The sequence below is a fragment of the Mytilus edulis genome, chromosome 5, assembly GCF_963676685.1.
Source record: "Mytilus edulis chromosome 5, xbMytEdul2.2, whole genome shotgun sequence".
Lineage (NCBI taxonomy): Eukaryota > Metazoa > Mollusca > Bivalvia > Mytilida > Mytilidae > Mytilus > Mytilus edulis.
This window is the reverse complement of record NC_092348.1, coordinates 94,491,410-94,514,285: the sequence shown is the minus strand read 5'-3', so window position 1 is coordinate 94,514,285 and position 22,876 is coordinate 94,491,410. Positions and strand designations below refer to the sequence as shown.

The 22,876-nt window shown below is 31.2% G+C and overlaps 1 protein-coding gene across 1 annotated transcript; it reads right to left on the bottom strand.

Annotated features, from left to right (window-relative positions):
• Window positions 1–11,605: 11,605 nt before the first annotated feature.
• On the bottom strand, window positions 11,606–22,732 carry LOC139524840 (trafficking protein particle complex subunit 2-like protein). Its single transcript, XM_071319948.1, has 5 exons — window positions 22,660–22,732; window positions 19,861–20,033; window positions 19,179–19,266; window positions 17,053–17,132; window positions 11,606–11,821 (listed from the first exon to the last, which is right to left on the bottom strand). The coding sequence occupies exons 1-5, from the start codon at window positions 22,690–22,692 to the stop codon at window positions 11,779–11,781; spliced, it is 417 nt and encodes a 138-aa protein (XP_071176049.1). The 5' UTR covers window positions 22,693–22,732; the 3' UTR covers window positions 11,606–11,778.
• Between the last annotated feature and the right edge of the window lie 144 nt (window positions 22,733–22,876).

The window sequence follows — 22,876 nt, the reverse complement described above, 5'->3', positions numbered from 1 at the left end:
AGAAGATAGGTGGCTTTGTAGCTTTTCTCTTGGATCATCACCTTATTAAAGGTAAAGAAGATAGGTGGCTTTGTAGCTTTTCTCTTGGATCATCACCTTATTAAAGGTAAAGAAGATAGGTGGCTTTGTAGCTTTTCTCTTGGATCATCACCTCATTAAAGGTAAATAAAATAGGTGGCTTTGTAGCTTTTCTCTTGGATCATCACCTATCTACATTTCATTAAATGCAGTTTTTTCTGGAATGGCACTCCACATTTCCATTTTATATGAATAAATTTTATGAATGAAATAGGGTGAGCTCAAATAACCAAATGTTCCTTTAAAAGATTTTGACAGTTAATAATTAAAGGAAGTCTCATGAACTAATGCATATTGTAAATATTATATTTGTATGTTACATTTTCCGAATCATGGGACCAATTATAGAAATTAGTCTGTGTAATTTAATGAATTTTATGTAAAAGTTTGTACATCTATTATGACATTGATTAAAAACTCTTGTGTTTGAAAATGTAATATTCTGTATAATTTGTTGTGTCGACTTCTAGAAGTACCTTTATATATAAGATCATTTATACATCAAGATTTATCTCAATTTTATTTACACTGTCTTCATTTATTAGAATATAAAAGTCAGAATTACAAAAAGACTTACTGATTGGTATTTATGTAAGGAAATCCCTTGTTGCATGTAAAAAAATTTCAACTATTTTTAATTTAGAATAGTATTTAAAAACTGGTTCGTGTTTACAGTGTCACATGATATTGCTCTAAATATACACTGTTATCAATAAAAACGAAGTGTGATCTAATGTTTGTAACATTCTATTTCACAAGTTATATGTATTTGTATATCATATTTTTCATCTTTTTGATATTTGTTACACCAAGCTAGTACATATATTTCATGAATGACAAATTAGTCTATTTTAAGATTTTAAACATTGTTAATTTCTTTTCGCGAAAAAAACAGGTATTTGAATAATTTTTCCTGAAAAGTTTTTACTGCATTTGAATAGTAATATTTTATGACAAGTTTAAAGTATTTTTTAATTGTACAATTTTATGTGTATTTTAACAGATTACTCTGTTATTTGTCTTTGTCCAGAATGTCATATTGAATTGTGTTGAATATTTTATCTGTACTTGTGGTTAATTTATTTTTAGTTGCTGTATGTCTAGGTCACTATTTTATGTTGCTTAATCTGAGGGGGGTGTCACTTTTGGGATGTGGGTAATTAATGGCAAACATTGGATACAGGTAGTTAGAAAGAGCGGGCTGAGGGGATCTTGGGAGAAAAGGCAGAAAGCGGGGAAAAAAGAAAAAAAAATAGATGCCTATTTTTGGATATGAGCACCCCAGTGATACCCCCCTCAGATCTATTATCATATAAAATAAATTGTGTGCAAGATTCTGTTTATAATCTATGTATAAGCTAAGCTAAATCACATGCCAAAAAAAGCATTATTTTCAGTCTTGGATGGATTTAAGAAAACAGTATTACAGAGTAAATCAAATTGTGTATTAACATCCAAAATATTCGTTATATTGTATATTCCATCTTGTGATAAGAAGACACATATGAATGACATTTTCCGTCCAAATAATACTTGCTGTAAATTAAAGCTGAAAATTTCATTATACCTTAGATCCATGGACAGTACTTTTAAGATAGTTATTACTTCAGCTAAACCATTGGACAAAACAATTTCTTCTATTTGAATGTAATTTGTGTGTGGGGGATATTTTAATATGTGTATGCATGAAATGAATGTAATTATTTGTACTCATAAAAAAAGTTGTAAAAGATGAATTGATGTCTTGAATGTCTGTCTCATATGATGCATTTAATGAATGGCTATTATTTATTTTGAATTTATTGAACCATAAAATTAATTTTTGACTCTTCACATTGAATAATCCGCGAAGCAGATTATGTAAAATGTGAAGAGTCAAAAATTAATTTTATGGTTCAATAAATTCAAAATAAATTATTGCCATTCATTATAAATAAATTTTTATCAAAAATAAAGCTCAAAGAACTTTTTGTATTATTTATAGTAACAATAACAACATACACACTCGTTGGCGTATGAATACACAACGTCAGAGTGGGCGTGTCGCCATAAAAATTGACAACATTGAAAATAAAACTAATAATTTTAACCAATCAGAAGACAGTAAATACACCAAATTTATTTATTAGATTATTTTGAACTGTTCCTTGTATTAATCATGAAATAGTAGCAAAAGAAACAGCAAAGCATTCATATATGCAATGATTCATTAATGTAAAATGATTTGTTATGGTACTCTTAACGTGGGAATTTTAATTAATTATTCTAATATGACGTGCTTCTTTCGCTTTGTAAACAACACTGTGATAAAATTCTCGATATATCTATACTTAACGCAGACTCCGAGATGTACATAATAATGGCTGTTACAATATACTTCCCACGTAAATCCACATGTATTGAAACCTATTTGAAAACCCTTTGCCGATTTTATTGTTTTAAAAATTGCAATTAAAAAAGACAAAATCACTTTTATTCTTATTCGGATGCATAATAAAAAGAAGTAATGCAAAACAGCTCGGAGAAACCAACAAAATAAAAATAAAATAAAATTCCGCGAAAGTTTATTCATGTATTTGGCGCTATCAAAGTCATTTCAAAACATGACGTCATACAAATGAAAACGCTAGAGTTGAAAGTTTTCTGTTACGTGAACCATTTAAATTTCGTTTACTATTGTATTAAAATTGATTCTCAAGGTAGGTTTTGTTTGATTTTCTATTCTATTGTATTCTTCGCATATTTACTGATTTCAGCAAGTCAACATGGCGGCTCCTTAGTTACGAAATGTCAACTTTGGATTTTACGGTAGCTTACGAGAAAAACATGTAAATCAAAATGGCAATTGTTGGTTTTGAGAATGAAACAGATTTTTTTTTCGGCGATTGTTCACGAAATAATCCATGCAAGCTACGGATTTATTAGAATGTTCGAGCTTTATCTAACAGGGAGTAAAAAAGAACAGCGGCAAACACAGCATACCCACCCTCGCTTCAGTTTTTTTAATGATTGTATTTGTCCTATTAGAATCGAAATAATTCATGGAAGCCATAGATTATTGGAAATTTACACATGGCCTGGGCCGTGATATTCGTTAATTTTATCCCTCACTAACGCTCAGGATAAAATTCGAATATCACGGCCCAGGCCATGTGTAAATTTCCAATAATCTATGTCTTCCATGAATTATTTCTTAAGTATACAAATGTTTAGATGCAGTTTTCATTTTAACCAAATGGGGTATTCAACTTGTTTAGTTTAGTTTAAACAGCATTTTATTCAAATTAATTGAATTGGATTGGGCAATAGGCAAAGCTTATGTAAGCCCTCTCCACAACTTGTTAAAGTTAATTGATTCATATGCATTTTACTATTAGAAATTGGTTTTAAAATTGTAGGACTATGATAAAGTGCCATTGTTGTTACTCCACAGAATGTTATTGGATCATTGTTTCTTGTTTGTATCCCACACATTGTCTGTACCGTCTGATATTAAAAATGATAAAAACTTTAGACTTGTTATTTTTACCCAGACTGAGGGAATAATCTACAATGTCATGAACATGAAGAATTGATAGCCAGACTATTATGACACTACAATATGAACTATAAGAATTGATAGCCAGACTATTATGACACTACAATATGAACTAGAAGAATTGATAGCCAGACAGACACTACAATATGAACTAGAAGAATTGATAGCCAGACTATTATGACACTACAATATGAACTAGAAGTATTGATAGCCAGACAGACACTACAATATGAACTAGAAGAATTGATAGCCAGACAGACACTACAATATGAACTAGAAGAATTGATAGCCAGACTATTATGACACTACAATATGAACTAGAAGAATTGATAGCCAGACTATTATGACACTACAATATGAACTAGAAGTATTGATAGCCAGACAGACACTACAATATGAACTAGAAGAATTGATAGCCAGACAGACACTACAATATGAACTAGAAGAATTGATAGCCAGACTATTATGACACTACACTATGAACTAGAAGTATTGATAGCCAGACAGACACTACAATATGAACTAGAAGAATTGATAGCCAGACAGACACTACAATATGAACTAGAAGAATTGATAGCCAGACTATTATGACACTACAATATGAACTAGAAGAATTGATAGCCAGACTATTATGACACTACAATATGAACTAGAAGTATTGATAGCCAGACTATTATGACACTACAATATGAACTAGAAGAATTGATAGCCAGACTATTATGACACTACAATATGAACTAGAAGAATTGATAGCCAGACTATTATGACACTACAATATGAACTAGAAGAATTGATAGCCAGACTATTATGACACTACAATATGAACTAGAAGAATTGATAGCCAGACTATTATGACACTACAATATGAACTAGAAGAATTGATAGCCAGACTATTATGACACTACAATATGAACTAGAAGAATTGATAGCCAGACTATTATGACACTACAATATGAACTAGAAGAATTGATAGCCAGACTATTATGACACTACAATATGAACTAGAAGAATTGATAGCCAGACTATTATGACACTACAATATGAACTAGAAGAATTGATAGCCAGACAGACACTACAATATGAACTAGAAGAATTGATAGCCAGACTATTATGACACTACAATATGAACTAGAAGAATTGATAGCCAGACTATTATGACACTACAATATGGACTAGAAGAATTGATAGCCAGACTATTATGACACTACAATATGAACTAGAAGAATTGATAGCCAGACTATTATGACACTACAATATGGACTAGAAGAATTGATAGCCAGACTATTATGACACTACAATATGAACTAGAAGAATTGATAGCCAGACTATTATGACACTACAATATGGACTAGAAGAATTGATAGCCAGACTATTATGACACTACAATATGAACTAGAAGAATTGATAGCCAGACTATTATGACACTACAATATGGACTAGAAGAATTGATAGCCAGACTATTATGACACTACAATATGAACTAGAAGAATTGATAGCCAGACTATTATGACACTACAATATGAACTAGAAGAATTGATAGCCTGACTATTATGACACTACAATATGGACTAGAAGAATTGATAGCCAGACTATTATGACACTACAATATGGACTAGAAGAATTGATAGCCAGACTATTATGACACTACAATATGAACTAGAAGAATTGATAGCCAGACTATTATGACACTACAATATGGACTAGAAGAATTGATAGCCAGACTATTATGACACTACAATATGAACTAGAAGAATTGATAGCCAGACTATTATGACACTACAATATGAACTAGAAGAATTGATAGCCAGACTATTATGACACTACAATATGGACTAGAAGAATTGATAGCCAGACTATTATGACACTACAATATGAACTAGAAGAATTGATAGCCAGACTATTATGACACTACAATATGGACTAGAAGAATTGATAGCCAGACTATTATGACACTACAATATGAACTAGAAGAATTGATAGCCAGACTATTATGACACTACAATATGAACTAGAAGAATTGATAGCCTGACTATTATGACACTACAATATGGACTAGAAGAATTGATAGCCAGACTATTATGACACTACAATATGAACTAGAAGAATTGATAGCCAGACTATTATGACACTACAATATGAACTAGAAGAATTGATAGCCTGACTATTATGACACTACAATATGGACTAGAAGAATTGATAGCCAGACTATTATGACACTACAATATGGACTAGAAGAATTGATAGCCAGACTATTATGACACTACAATATGGACTAGAAGAATTGATAGCCAGACTATTATGACACTACAATATGAACTAGAAGAATTGATAGCCAGACTATTATGACACTACAATATGGACTAGAAGAATTGATAGCCAGACTATTATGACACTACAATATGGACTAGAAGAATTGATAGCCAGACTATTATGACACTACAATATGGACTAGAAGAATTGATAGCCAGACTATTATGACACTACAATATGGACTAGAAGAATTGATAGCCAGACTATTATGACACTACAATATGGACTAGAAGAATTGATAGCCAGACTATTATGACACTACAATATGGACTAGAAGAATTGATAGCCAGACTATTATGACACTACAATATGGACTAGAAGAATTGATAGCCAGACTATTATGACACTACAATATGAACTAGAAGAATTGATAGCCAGACTATTATGACACTACAATATGGACTAGAAGAATTGATAGCCAGACTATTATGACACTACAATATGAACTAGAAGAATTGATAGCCAGACTATTATGACACTACAATATGGACTAGAAGAATTGATAGCCAGACTATTATGACACTACAATATGAACTAGAAGTATTGATAGCCAGACTATTATGACACTACAATATGAACTAGAAGAATTGATAGCCAGACTATTATGACACTACAATATGAACTAGAAGAATTGATAGCCAGACTATTATGACACTACAATATGAACTAGAAGTATTGATAGCCAGACTATTATGACACTACAATATGAACTAGAAGAATTGATAGCCAGACTATTATGACACTACAATATGAACTAGAAGAATTGATAGCCAGACTATTATGACACTACAATATGAACTAGAAGTATTGATAGCCAGACTATTATGACACTACAATATGAACTAGAAGAATTGATAGCCAGACTATTATGACACTACAATATGAACTAGAAGTATTGATAGCCAGACTATTATGACACTACAATATGAACTAGAAGAATTGATAGCCAGACTATTATGACACTACAATATGAACTAGAAGAATTGATAGCCAGACTATTATGACACTACAATATGAACTAGAAGTATTGATAGCCAGACTATTATGACACATTATGACACTACAATATGAACTAGAAGAATTGATAGCCAGACTATTATGACACTACAATATGAACTAGAAGTATTGATAGCCAGACTATTATGACACTACAATATGAACTAGAAGTATTGATAGCCAGACTATTATGACACTACAATATGGACTAGAAGAATTGATAGCCAGACTATTATGACACTACAATATGAACTAGAAGAATTGATAGCCAGACTATTATGACACTACAATATGAACTAGAAGAATTGATAGCCAGACAGACACTACAATATGAACTAGAAGAATTGATAGCCAGACTATTATGACACTACAATATGAACTAGAAGAATTGATAGCCAGACTATTATGACACTACAATATGAACTAGAAGAATTGATAGCCAGACTATTATGACACTACAATATGAACTAGAAGAATTGATAGCCAGACTATTATGACACTACAATATGAACTAGAAGAATTGATAGCCAGACAGACACTACAATATGAACTAGAAGAATTGATAGCCAGACTATTATGACACTACAATATGAACTAGAAGAATTGATAGCCAGACTATTATGACACTACAATATGAACTAGAAGAATTGATAGCCAGACTATTATGACACTACAATATGAACTAGAAGAATTGATAGCCAGACAGACACTACAATATGAACTAGAAGAATTGATAGCCAGACAGACACTACAATATGAACTAGACGTTATATGAATGACGATTTATGTGCTGTCTTTTGTTGAATATCTGAATTTGCTTAAATTTTCTTCTCAAGATTAATTAAGAAAAAAAATAATTATATAATAGAATGAACCCTGTTTTATATATAAAAATAATGAATTGTGGTATGATTGCCAGATTGAAACTAGACAACTATTGAACTCCAGTGGATCAAAATTGACAGCTGCATACTAGTTTTTATACGACCGCAAAAATTGAAAATATTTTGGTCGTATATTGGTATCACATTGGCGTCGTTTTCTGCGTCGTCGTTGTCCAAATACTTTTAGTTTTTCGCACTCTAACTTTAGTAAAAGTGAATAGAAATCTATGAAATTTTAACAAGATTAATGACCACAAAAGGAAGGTTGGGATTGATTTTGGAAGTTTTGGTCCCAACAGTTTAGGAATGAGGGGCCCGAAGGGTCCAAAATTAAACTTTGTTTGATTTCATCAAAAATTGAATAATTGGGGTTCTTTGATATGCCGAATCTAACTGTGTATGTAGATTCCTAATTTTTGGTCCCGTTTTCAAATTGGTCTACATTTAGGTCCAAAGGGTCCAAAATTAAACTTAGTTTGATTATAACAAAAAAATGAATCCTTGGGTTCTTTGATATGCTGAATTTAAAAATGTACTTAGATTTTTGATTTTTGGCACAGTTTTCAAGTTGGTCCAAATCGGGGTCCAAAATTAAACTATTTGATTTCATCAAAAATTGAATAATTGGGGTTCTTTGATATGCCAAATCTAACTGTGTATGTAGATTCTTAATTTTTGGTCCCGTTTTCAAATTGGTCTACATTAAAGTCCAAAGGGTAAAAAATTAAACTTAGTTTGATTTTAACAAAAATTGAATTCTTGGGCTTCTTTGATATGCTGAATCTAAACATGTACTTAGATTTTTGATTATGGGCCTAGTTTTCAAGTTGGTCCAAACCAGGATCCAAAATTATTATATTAAGTATTATACAATAGCAAGAAATTTTCAATTGCACAGTATTCAGCAATAGCGAGAAATCTTCAATTGCACAGTATTGTGCAATAGCAAGAAATTTTCAATTGCACAATATTGCGCAATAGCAAGAAATCTTCAATTGCACAGTATTTTGCAATAGCAAATATTTTCAATTGCATAGTATTGCGCAATAGCAAGATCTAATTGCACAATATTATGCAATAGCAAGAAATTTTCAATTGGAGTTATCTTTCTTTGTCCAGAATAGTAGTACATTTTACATTTTAATATGTATTCAAATGAGTAGTTATTGTTGCAAACTCCATTAGAAATTTGAATTGAGATCAGTTTGGGGGATGTGAAAAAAAAATTGGGGGGGGGGGGGTGGGGGGGGGGGGGGGGGGGTGGGGGTGTTTCAATTTTTTTCATTTTAGATTTCATAAATAAAAAGAAAATTTCTTCAAAACATATTTTTGAGATGATTAATATTTAACAGCATAGTGAAATGCTCAAAGGCAAACAAATGTTTTTAAGTTCATTAGACCACATTCATTCTGTATCAGAAACCTATGCTGTGTCAACTATTTAATCACAATCAAAATTTAGAGCTGAATCCAGCTTGAATCTTGTGTCCATACTTGCCCCAACTGTTCAGGGTTCAACCTCTGTGGTTGTATAAAGCTGCGCCCTGCAAAGCATCTGGTTGGAATGTGTAATATACAAGTTGGGTCCTTCCAACCTTGACTGACATGACCCCAATAGAATAAAAATCCTTGTCCAATTCCTGTCTGACTCATATTTTTGTATCATTACATTTAAAGTAACCAAACTTAGTATGCAGAAACACTGGGATATGGATGTGTCAATGCCCAAAATCAGGTCACTTTGACCTGGACCTTTATGATAGTTGCTTATTTCAGGGCATAATTGTACTTTGGGTTACTTAAGGTAAGTATACTAAATAGGCAGATTCATCATGGGAAATGCATATACAGGGGTCTTATTCCTTCAATACAGGCTGCTTTTATATTATAAGCATTGCTTATGACAAGTTGTCTCACCTGAGACAAAAGTTGCAGAATGCAAGAAATGGAGATTTCAATCTGGTTGCAGCAATGGTTTAAACTATTTGTATAAAATTATATACATTTGTATTTAGAAGAGCTGGACACTTTATACCTTGTATGCAGCAGCCTTATTTTAAAAGAAGATTCCATCAGTCATATATACATTGTCTTTAACATCATTTTGAATCGTCAGCAACTGCTTGGATTTTTTTTTATATATTTTTGTCATGTGAAATACTTATTTTGAGTACCGGTAATAGAATAACTATATTTAGTATATAGGATCCTCACAAGATCTGCTTATGTCAGATAGACTTAACCTTTCCACAACTTGGGCTCAACCTCATGTCATGGATCAGAGATCAAGGTTAAATATTCTTGGTCAAGACTGTATTTTTGATACCTTTAGTGAGTTGAAGCAGGTTTCATTTGACCTTAACCTTATTTTTCATTGTTCATTGGTCAATGTTAAGTTTTCATGGTTTTGTCTGTTTATTAGTTATTATATGCAATATGTGGACTATATATTGTGTATGGAATGACAGACTGTAATGTGACCATATCTGTCTAGCAGGGTTAATCTAACCTTGACCTCATTTCATGGTTTTCTATTTCTCATATTCAAAAAGTATAAGTCAACTATATTTGATGTATGAAATGATTGCTTGGTGCACCTGTCTCTCTGGCAGGGTTCATCAACTTTCACCTCATTTTTATGGGTTGTAGGTCAATGTTCAATTTTGGTAATTGGATATGTTTCTCGGATACTATGATCAATAAGCTATCTCTATTAGGTTTATGTAATAACATAGTGGTGTATATTACTGTTTGACAAGGTTTATCAGACCTTGACCTCATTTTCAAGGAACATTGATATTGTTAATTTTATTGGATACTCTTAAGTAAAACCATCATATTAAATAAAGGCAACAGTAGTATACCGCTGTTCAAAACTCATAAATCCATGGACAAAAAACAAAATCGGGGTAACAAACTAAAACCGAGGGAAACGCATTAAATATAAGAGGAGAACAACGACATAACACCGAAACGTAACACACACAGAAACGGACCAAGCATCAGACAAAACACCACGAGAATAACAAATATAACATGAAAACCAAATACATGAATTTGGGATAGACAAGTACCGTGCCACGTCTTATCTCAATTTCTCAAAAATAAGAGAAAACACAAACGACTCAACGTTAAAATGCAACACACACAGAAACGAACAATAATATAACAATGGCCTACTCTGGTTTTATTATTTGAGGGCCTTTTAAAGCATTCTGTGTTTTATTGATATTTTTAGCACACCCAAGAGATGAATTTCTTTGTTGTATGAAGGCTACCATAACAGAATCTATAAAATGCTAGAAGATGCAAAAATCTGCTGCTTTTCAGCCAGCAGAAAAAAAACAACTTCAAAGTGCAACTGGATTGTGATGTAAAAGCTTTATATCATGCACATACACAATAGGCTACTTGTTTTTAATGTAAAAAGTAAAGTCACATAAATACTGAACTCCGAGGAAAATTCAAAAAGGAAAATCCCAAATCAAATTGTAAAATTAAAAGCTCACAAACACATCAAACAAATGGATAACAAACGTCATATTCCTGTCTTGGTACAGGCACTTTCTCATGTAGAAAATGGTGGATAAAACATGGTTTTAGATCTAGCTAAACCTCTCACTCAGTCACATCGAATTCCATTGCATAGCATTATATGTTAATTATGTTTCATGTCACTCACAACCTTTATCAACTATGCAGGTCAAAATTAGAAAATCTAAAGTGACCACAGTGTGACTACCAGTTCTGAGTATACCTTTGAATTATATTTTTGGTATTAATTAACTTTAAAGCCAAGTTTCATTTAAATATTTATATCATATCAAACAACAATCGATCATTACATATTGCACATGTTTCTCTCTCTCTCAAGGGAATGTATCACAGTCAGTAGAGAGTTATAAGTTCATTCTACTGTTCCAGCTTACAAGCTGATTTATAATGAAGAGTTAAAAAAATGTCTTCAGTCCATCAATCTTGAACCATCATTGATTTAACAGTGTTCTCAAAAGATCTGTAAAAGATAAAAAAATAACATAAATAAGCAGATTTTTAAACACATGAAAAGAAACAAGAAATCAACCTGAAAAATTTGTTCCGCAAAACCCAGTGTCTCACCTGCTTTAGGAATTTAATAAATGTTTAAAAAAAACTTGACCTGCAGACTGTATGTAATGTTAACCGGAAGAAAAAAAATAAGTCAATTTAGATGTAATATATGGAAAAACAGGAAATATATTTTTCCTTCTAGATCATAAACAGACTTCTGTCCAAGTTTGGTAGAATTCCAGGAATAGTTTATGAAAGTAATTAATATTTCAAAAACTTTAACCAGAGTGAATGTAATGTTAACTGGCAGGAAAACTGTCCATTTATAAGTAAAATACGGATAAACAGGATTTTTTTTTTACAAAATATACTTCTGATTACTATCTTATGATCGTAAACAAGCTTCTGTATAAGTTTGGTAGAAATCCAAGATGTTTTTAAGAAAATTATTAAAATTTCAAAAACTTTAACCACAGGCACAGGGTGAATGCAATATTAGCTGGCAGAAAAACAAAGTCCATTTATAAGTAAAATACAGATAAACAGGATTTTTTTCTATTAATAAATTTACTTCTGGATACTATCTTATGATCATGAACAAGCTTCTGTCCAAGTTTGGTAGAAATCAAGAATAGTTTAAGAAAGTTATTAAATTTTTAAAATAAAATGCTCCGCAGGGCACAGCTTGATACGACCACAGAGGTCGAACCATGACCAGTTGGGGGCAAGTATTGACACAACATTCAAGCTTGATACAGCTCTGAATTTGGATTGTGATTAAATAGTTGACACAGCATAGGTTTCTGTCACAGAATGAATGTGGTCTAAGAACTTAAAATTTTTAAATTGGACATTTACCACTTTATGGTCCAATATCCAAAATATAAATACATGGTTAGATTCAGCATATATTAAAGAACCGCAAGAATTCAATTTTTTATGAAATCAAATAAAGTTTAATTTTGGACCCTTTAGACCTCAATGTGGACCAATTTGATAACCAAAATCAATCCCAACCTTCCTTTTGTGGTCATAAACCTTGTGTTTAAATTTCATAGATTTCTATTTACTTATATATATATATTAAATACTAAAGTTATTGTGCAAAAATCAAATGTCTTAAGACTTATTTTTACAAAAATATAGCAAGATCTGTACCTGTGAGAGCGCCAACGAGGCCATTTTCTATAAATTTAATATTTCCAAGGGACATAACTCTTTTTAATCAAAAGTGCTGGATAGCACCTGTGGAAAGATTGGAAGAGTAGTTTGAATAATTTCATATTAAGGTATGGTGGGGACAAAAGAACATTAATAAAACAGTATTGCTGAAAATTGCATAAACAGCAGGTCTCTAGCAGGAATAAAAGTGCTTTTCCAGTATGAAGATAAAATGAGCTCAAATTGAATAATATGGGTCTCTTAATTTTCACAATTTTATTCAAACTGCAGTTTATAAAAAAAAAATAATCTAAAAATGTTGTTTTGGGGCAATTTGTTAGTTGAAACATAGGTTATAATATATGACATTGAAAATTAAGAGTTGTAGAGTGCATTTTGATCAATTTATAATGTATTTATTCAGCACAGGGCATTGAAAATTTACTTTTTCAATGGTAACAAATTAAAAAACTTATTTTTATTGAAATGCAGATTTGTCTTGATAGCAAAAATATATATTCACTTCTTATAAAAATTCAAAGGACTAAAATTGACATAATGATTGATGGGGAATAAATTAATAAAAAATGGTTGATTATAATTAAAAGTTTTAAAATTTAAAAACTGTTTCAAGCCAATTTCTGATAAAAAAAAAAAAGTGAACCATCCTAAATTGTTGAATTATTGCAGATGGTTATTGGAAATTTATCAAGTAAATTATACTATATATAATATAGGCCTTACTTGAATACCTTTTATATATTCATATTTATATTTCATTTTCTTTGAAAGATCTAGTTAATCCTTAATTAATCTTTTATCTTTCAGACACAATTTACAGAATCACTTTATGTAATGTAGATCAAAAGTAATAGGCAATAAATAAATCTATCATCCTTATATATCAAACATCTGATATATACATATGTGTATTCAATTATGAGGTCAAATATTTCTGTATTGAAATGTATATTGGGTCTGTATAATTATGTAACACTGATGTTGATAAGTAATGTGGTCAATTTGATTGACAGTTTAGGAGGTGGGGCATTGTGATTTAAGGTCCACCTTGTCCCTGACCGTTTGGTGATAATGACAGTTGTCAATCATACTATTATTGTATCAATACTCAATTACCTAATCAAAATGCTTAAAAAAAGCCTGCAAATCAACACACCTTAATTACATTCTTGAATGAACTGCTCCAAAAATATACCCATTTTTCACAGTTTATATGTGTATTATGTGCACATACATGAGAACTATAGGGAACTATATTTCAGTGTGAATACATGCAGTAATAGTAGCTAACCTGTCGTGTTGTCAGGGAGGCCAGTGCCTAAGGAAAGATTTAGAACAAGTTTCAATCTTTCCAAAAATGTTGATTGTCCACCATTTGAAAACTTGTCCGAGATATTGCTGATATCATCCTATAGCATAAGTTTTATAAAAATCTGGCAAGAATTGTAACTGTGAGAGAGCTAACAAGGCCATTTTCCATAAATCCTAGTATGTACTTACTTTGATGTTATATTTTCTCCAGGTATGTACTTACTTTGATGTTATATTTTCTCCAGGTGTGTACTTACTTTGATGTTATATTTTCACCAGGTGTGTACTTACTTTGATGTTATATTTTCACCAGGTGTGTACTTACTTTGATGTTATATTTTCTCCAGGTATGTACTTACTTTGATGCTATATTTTCACCAGGTGTGTACTTACTTTGATGTTATATTTTCTCCAGGTGTGTACTTACTTTGATGTTATATTTTCACCAGGTGTGTACTTACTTTGATGTTATATTTTCACCAAGTTATATTTTCTCCTGGTGTGTACTAACTGTGATGCTATATTTTCTCCAGGTGTGTACTTACTTTGATGTTATATTTTCTCTAGGTGTGTACTTACTTTGATGTTATATTTTCTCTAGGTGTGTACTTACTTTGATGTTATATTTTTTCCTGGTGTGTACTTACTTTGATGATATATTTTCTCCAGGTGTGTACTTACTTTGATGTTATATTTTCTCTAGGTGTGTACTTACTTTGATGTTATATTTTCTCTAGGTGTGTACTTACTTTGATGTTATATTTTCTCTAGGTGTGTACTAACTTTGATGTTATATTTTCACCAGGTGTGTACTTACTTTGATGTTATATTTTCTCCAGGTATGTACTTACTTTGATGCTATATTTTCACCAGGTGTGTACTTACTTTGATGTTATATTTTCTCCAGGTGTGTACTTACTTTGATGTTATATTTTCACCAGGTGTGTACTTACTTTGATGTTATATTTTCACCAAGTTATATTTTCTCCTGGTGTGTACTAACTGTGATGCTATATTTTCTCCAGGTGTGTACTTACTTTGATGTTATATTTTCTCTAGGTGTGTACTTACTTTGATGTTATATTTTCTCTAGGTGTGTACTTACTTTGATGTTATATTTTTTCCTGGTGTGTACTTACTTTGATGATATATTTTCTCCAGGTGTGTACTTACTTTGATGTTATATTTTCTCTAGGTGTGTACTTACTTTGATGTTATATTTTCTCTAGGTGTGTACTTACTTTGATGTTATATTTTCTCTAGGTGTGTACTTACTTTGATGTTATATTTTCTCTAGGTGTGTACTTACTTTGATGTTATATTTTCACCAGGTGTGTACTTACTTTGATGATATATTTTCTCCTGGTGTGTACTTACTTTGATGTTATATTTTCTCCAGGTGTGTAGTTACTTTGATGTTATATTTTCTCCAGGTGTGTAGTTACTTTGATGTTATATTTTCTCCAGGTGTGTACTTACTTTGATGTTATATTTTCTCCAGGTGTGTACTTACTTTGATGTTATATTTTCACCAGGTGTGTACTTACTTTGATGTTATATTTTCACCAGGTGTGTACTTACTTTGATGTTATATTTTCACCAGGTGTGTACTTACTTTGATGTTATATTTTCTCCAGGTGTGTACTTACTTTGATGTTATATTTTCTCCAGGTGTGTACTTACTTTGATGTTATATTTTCACCAGGTGTGTACTTACTTTGATGTTATATTTTCACCAGGTGTGTACTTACTTTGATGTTATATTTTCACCAGGTGTGTACTTACTTTGATGTTATATTTTCTCCAGGTGTGTACTTACTTTGATGTTATATTTTCTCCAGGTGTGTACTTACTTTGATGTTATATTTTCTCTAGGTGTGTACTTACTGTGATGTTATATTTTCTCTAGGTGTGTACTTACTGTGATGTTATATTTTCTCCTGGTGTGTACTAACTGTGATGCTATATTTTCTCCAGGTGTGTACTTACTTTGATGTTATATTTTCTCTAGGTGTGTACTTACTTTGATGTTATATTTTCTCTAGGTGTGTACTTACTTTGATGTTATATTTTCTCTAGGTGTGTACTTACTTTGATGTTATATTTTCTCTAGGTGTGTACTTACTTTGATGTTATATTTTCTCTAGGTGTGTACTTACTTTGATGTTATATTTTCTCCAGGTGTGTACTTACTTTGATGTTATATTTTCACCAGGTGTGTACTTACTTTGATGTTATATTTTCTCCAGGTGTGTACTTACTTTGATGTTATATTTTCACCAGGTGTGTACTTACTTTGATGTTATATTTTCACCAGGTGTGTACTTACTTTGATGTTATATTTTCTCCTGGTGTGTACTAACTGTGATGCTATATTTTCTCCAGGTGTGTACTTACTTTGATGTTATATTTTCTCCAGGTGTGTACTTACTTTGAAGTTATATTTTCTCTAGGTGTGTACTTACTTTGAAGTTATATTTTCTCTAGGTGTGTACTTACTTTGATGTTATATTTTCTCCTGGTGTGTACTTACTTTGATGATATCTTTTCTCCAGGTGTGTACATAATTTGATGTTATATTTTCTCCAGGTGTGTACTTACTTTGATGTTATATTTTCTCCAGGTGTGTAGTTACTTTGATGTTATATTTTCTCCAGGTGTGTACTTACTTTGATGTTATATTTTCTCCAGGTGTGTACTTACTTTGATGTTATATTTTCCCCAGGTGTATAAAATGGATTACATATCATGTCAACATAGGCGTTATGCAACTTTCTAAACATCTGAAAAAAGAAAAACAAAATCATCTAATGATTGCAGAATGAAGAAACAATGTATGTAAAACATTCACAGTGGAAGAAATACTCACAAATAAACTTTCCTTAAACCATTGCAGCAATTTTTTAGTTAAGGTAGCACAATACAAAGATTTTTTCACTCCCAATCAGACAACTTTAAACTTATGTAATTTATTTCATCCTTCTTTAAATTTTATAAATGAGGTACCAAAAGAAAGAAGAATGATTAATCTTTCAAATTGTGATAATTTCATTATGACATAATTATTACATAATTGTTATGTAATTAGTTGCTATATTGTGATGTCCACACTTGAATGAATTTAGCGTCTTTGTTCTTCATAGCATCCCAAATTATTTTATAGATTCTTGTACAACACAGCTTGACCTCCAAAATTGTGTCTCAGATTTCCAAAAACATCAATAGAACAAATTTTATACCCAATTGAATTTAGTGATCTCTTATGAATTGATGTTGCAAACTTCATTGAAGATTTATGAGAGAATGAAATACAATAGGAAAAATCTGAGACACAGTTTTGGAGGTCAAACTGTGTTGTGTAAGAATCTATAAAATATTTTGGGATGCTATGAATAACAAAAAAGCTAAATTCATTCAAGTATGGACATCACAATATAGCAACTAATTACATAACAATTAATTATGTAATAATTATGTCATAATGAAATTATCACAGTTTGAAAGATTAATCATTCGTCTTTCTTTTGGTACCTCATTTATAAAATTGAAAGAAGGATGAGTGGAATTACATCAGTTTAAAGATGTCTGATTGGGGATGAAAAATCTTTGTATTGTGCTACCTTAAATAGATTAAAAACTGACAAAATTAAGGAAATAATACAGTCAGAGCCATGAATCTGCTAATGAAACCTAAAAATGGTAACATTGAAAACAGATACAATGTAATCACCAGGGAAGACATATGTGTATTTCTTTGCTGCCACATTGATATTTTAGTTGTTAAGTTCTACAAATTACATATCATCCTTCACACACAATCTCAGCTCAGCTCAGTTTATAAAACTCTTACAGTTTAAATAAATTATGAACTACAAGCAATGAAAAAGTTCATTGTTTCAATGGCTCTAAAAAAAGGTTCTGATTCACTTCTTATTGACACTCTTTTAAAATACCAAAATTATAGTTCAGTACACCAGACAAGTGTTTGATCTACATGAGGCTCATAAGTGGTATTCAATTAAAAACACCTAGAAGACCAGCCTCATATTCTACTTGTTATGAAGCCTAATACAAATAAATTAAGTATTTTGAGACAGTGTATAGTTATTCTATAAATAGCTGTATAGTTATTCTATATATAGCTGTATTGTTATTCATTATATAGCTGTATAGTTATTCGATATTATACAATTACTGTCTTTTGATGAGGTAAATGTGTAGTTTTATTGACTTTTGAAAAACTGATATTCACTGAGGCCAACGGCCGAAGTGAATATCAGTTTTTCAAAAGTCAATTAAACCACATATTTACCGAAACAAAAGACAGTAATTGTTTTATTCCATATTCCGAGAGAAATGTATGTAATGGAAATTATTAACCAAAACCAATTGTACATCAATCGTTTTTTTACCAAAATAGTGCAGGTAAAAGCACGCGACGTTATGCGCGGTGAATATCCTTTTTCCGCAGGTGAATATGCTTATTTATTCAAAATCCCATTCATATAGAAAAACCTACTAAAGTTTTATCAAGATGGAATAAATCGCTGTATGGCTGTATTGTTATTCTATATATAGCGATATTGTTATTCTATATATAGCTATATTGTTATTCTATATATAGCTATATTGTTATTCTATATATAGCTGTATTGTTATTCATTATATAGCTGTATAGTTATTCGATATATCGCTGTATGGCTGTATTGTTATTCTATATATAGCTGTATAGTTATTCTATATATAGCTATATTGTTATTCTATATATAGCTGTATAGTTATTCTTTATATAGCTGTATAGTTATTCTATATTTAGCTGCAATACTTACAGATCTTATTTCATTGTCTCTCAGGGAAGAATTTGTTGATTCTACTACAATGACAAACTTTACTTTAGTGTTGGTTACATAGCCATATCTGAATTCATGTTAAGGAAGAAAATATCAATATGGAAAATAATTTTAAAAGGCTTTTTTTCAAGGAACAGTAAATCTTAGATGTTACAGAATTTTGTAAAAGTAAATTTCAATTTGGCCTTTTTGAAGTTTAAAAAGTTCTGGTTAAATTGCTTCAAGTTGTATTTATGCTATAACATAAGCTAAAAATCTTGGACACAGATTCCTGAAAAATATAATTTATCCTGATTCTTCAATTGTTCCTTACTGTAGTAATGCAAAATATATAAAACCAAACCATATTTTGAAGGGGCACTAGCTACGTGATATATAAAAAATTAAAAAAAATGATTTTTTTCTTGTTCAATCATCAATGAAAGTGAAAAAGTGGAATAATATATCGCTTTTAGCAGTCAGTATGGTTCAATTTTGTCAAAATCAGCTAAAAACCCCATTGATGATGAATTATTCACTTGCAAGTGCATAACTCTACCTCATGGAGGAATCCGTATTAATGTGAACTTCAATGAACATGAATTTGACAGCTAGTGCAGCTTTAAGTCACTTCAGAGGAATGTAAAATATCTTTATTCTCATTTGATAAATGTAAGGATACACTTTGTAATCTTCTGTAGGATAGAGTAATCCAAGATACAGTTCCCTCAAATCATTGACATTTTTTCCAACTGATGATATCTTCTCCTCTACAACATCTAAAGATGTATGAACTGTGTAATAAAATCTCAGCTCATTTTCTGCATGGACTGTTTTTATAAACAATGGATAGTTCTGTAAAAAAAGACACATTTTTTTAAAATAAATAAAATTTATAAATCTACCACATAAATAATGTATATTATCTAAAATCAATTTAGATAAAAAGAAAAATCCTCTTATTAAGTCATTGAATCATGAAATATAGGCTGAGGTGACCCAAGTCCTCCATTAAGTTCCCTGGAGACTCCCGCTCAAATAGTGAAATTCCAGAATTCTCCCGCATGCTTCACTTTCGGATATTTTAACCCTGATTGACCATTTTGACAACATTAATAGTTTTTACCTGTAAATCACAGACCTTGACAAATTAAATGGCTTCACTTGACAGCTTATTTGACAAAAATAATACTAATTTATGATCTTAAACAACTTTTACCTCAAGCTTTGGGTATTTTGAATACACTTCAAAGAAATTTCGTGTTACTTCCCCTGTTTAATAATGTTTTAAGTTGTCCTCCGTAAAACAATGCTAATTGATAAAAGAATATAAATTAAATACAAATTGAACAAAGAATCGTAAAAGGATTGTTATATAATGATTTTGAATGTCTTAGGACAAATAAAATAAATTAATTTGTTTTGCTGAGCAGATGTCCAACCCTGAAAAGTTTGGGCCAAAATGGACACAATATTCATGCTTGATAAAGGTCTTAATTTGGATTGTAATTAAATTTATTGACAAATAATAGGTTTCTAACACAGAATAACTGTAATCAAAGAACTTCAAATTGGTTATATGATTTGAATTTACATTCAATTTTTTTGTGCAATACACTATGCTGTTGCGAATTGCCCAAACACCCACCCCCACAAAAAAAAAAGATTTTACCCGTTTTTTTTTTGCTTTTGAGCAATACACTATGCTGTTGAATATAAAGCCCCCCAAAAAAAATTGGAAAAAGTTTTCGTTCAATTTCTGAAATCTGAAATTAGAGAAATATTTTTTTCACCTCCCCAACTCCCTTATTCCTAAATAAAATCTTTCCCTTGAGATATGGTCAGTATCTCAATTCAAATTTCTAATGGAGTTTGCAACCATAATTACCCATTTAAATACATCATAAAAGTCTTAAAATATAAAATGGCTAAAATCAATATTAATTACAAAAATGTAATAGCAACTGCTAAAAATAAATTGACAGGTTATCACCTCAAGACAATCTTCATTTCTTACGACATAATTTACAAGCAGTGTAAGGGAGGTAATCAAACAATGTTCTTTAAAATTGATTTGGATTACCTCCCTTACACTGCTTTTAAATTGTCTAAATTGTCCTTAAACCAGAAAAACCCTTGTTTTCCCCCTAATTCCCAAGTGGTTTAACTCATAACCCCTATAGTCAATCCCAACCATCCCTCTGTAGTATGGAAACTTGTGGTATAATTTCAGAGAGATTCATACACTTTAACACAAGTCATTGTCTGGAAACTTACAAAAATGTTTATTTGAGCCCCTTTTTTGGCCCCTAAATAGGACAATAACCCCCAAAATCATTTCCATTAAATATTTTTTGTAAAGTGCAGTCCAGTGTATCTGCACACCTAAGACTTATGACTTCATTCAACTGAATTAACCAATAAGCACATTCATAACATACTTTTATTTCATAAAATCTTCTGTTTTTATGTTTTCATCATTCTAATGTCCTGTGATTTTGTGCATGCCTTCCAAAAAATAGTTTAGTTTGAATAAAGGAAAGATTTTATAGTACGAAATATAGTTGCATTTGAACCAAACACACTGCCAAGGATGCAGAGCAAAATTTATTTCAAATTGATCTGTATTTGACTTAAAAAAAACAAATTTTATCTGATAATGTAATTTTTTTAATGAATTTTGGCTAAATATGGTAAATCACGGGATTGCAGTTATAAGTTAACTGAATAAATCTTGAACTTATCAATGTTATTCTTTTTATATCCCTTTTGAAGGCTAAATTAATTACACAAACAATTTTATTTGTGTTATTGTGCAGATATGACGAAATCAGCTAATGCACAATATCACCAGCCGGGGGGATACTAGCTGTCACTAGGGACTCCAATGTACATTTATTAGGCGGTTTGTTTTTTTGTTTGAATACACCTTGAATAACTGACGCCACAATGGAAAAGTGATTGTTGTGTGTGTCAAAAGTTCAAGCGGCTGGGTCAGCCGGGATTAGCGATAAGGTGTATTGTTTCACATTTGCCATTTCGGTGCCCTTTAAATCCCTTTTATAGCTGACTTTGCAGTATGCGCTTTGCTCCTTCGCGAAGGCAGTACAGTGACCTATACATGTATAACCAGAGGCAGATTTAGGGGGGGACCAGGGAGCCCCGGCCCCCCCCCCTTTTTGGGAAAAAATTTGGTTGCTTATATAGGGAATCATTGAAGCGTGACTGGAGTGGTGCCCTCTTAGGACTGTCAGTGGGCCCCTACTTATGTAAATTTCTGGATCCGCCACTGATAACTGTTAATTTCTGTGTCATTTGGTCTGTTGAGTGTTGACTGTTGTAGAGTTGGCAGTAAATTGTCTCATTTGAAAACAATGCTATATCTTTATATCAATTAAACTTTTGAACTGGACGACAAAGCGGTGGTATAAGCCGAATTATCCAAGAGTGATGGTGAGCTAAATAAAAAAAAAGAAATAACCTCTTTTGCAATAACTGCAACACAAACTGCCATTTTCCTGGTATTTGTGTACCTGACTGGAAACCAGTTCCCTTTTTTAATAGAATGTGTTCATTTAAAGTTTTTTGATTCAACCTCTAAAATTTATCACAGCAGAAAAAAGAAATAGGAGGACTATACAGTTAATAAAAAATTATTAATTTCAATAACATTAATATAATGAATACTTTTTAATAAT

What these genes read in the sequence shown, in the direction of transcription:
- LOC139524840 (XM_071319948.1), bottom strand. Translation starts at nt 22,692, where the DNA reads ATGGCAGTTTGTGTTGCAGTTATTGCAAAAGAG. An exon ending in CCTACAGAAGATTACAAAGT is followed by an intron (nt 19,267 to 19,860) that starts GTATCCTTACAT and finishes ACATGAATTCAG; the next exon opens with ATATGGCTATGTAACCAACA. An exon ending in GAGACAATGAAATAAGATCT is followed by an intron (nt 17,133 to 19,178) that starts GTAAGTATTGCA and finishes TTCTTTTTTCAG; the next exon opens with ATGTTTAGAAAGTTGCATAA.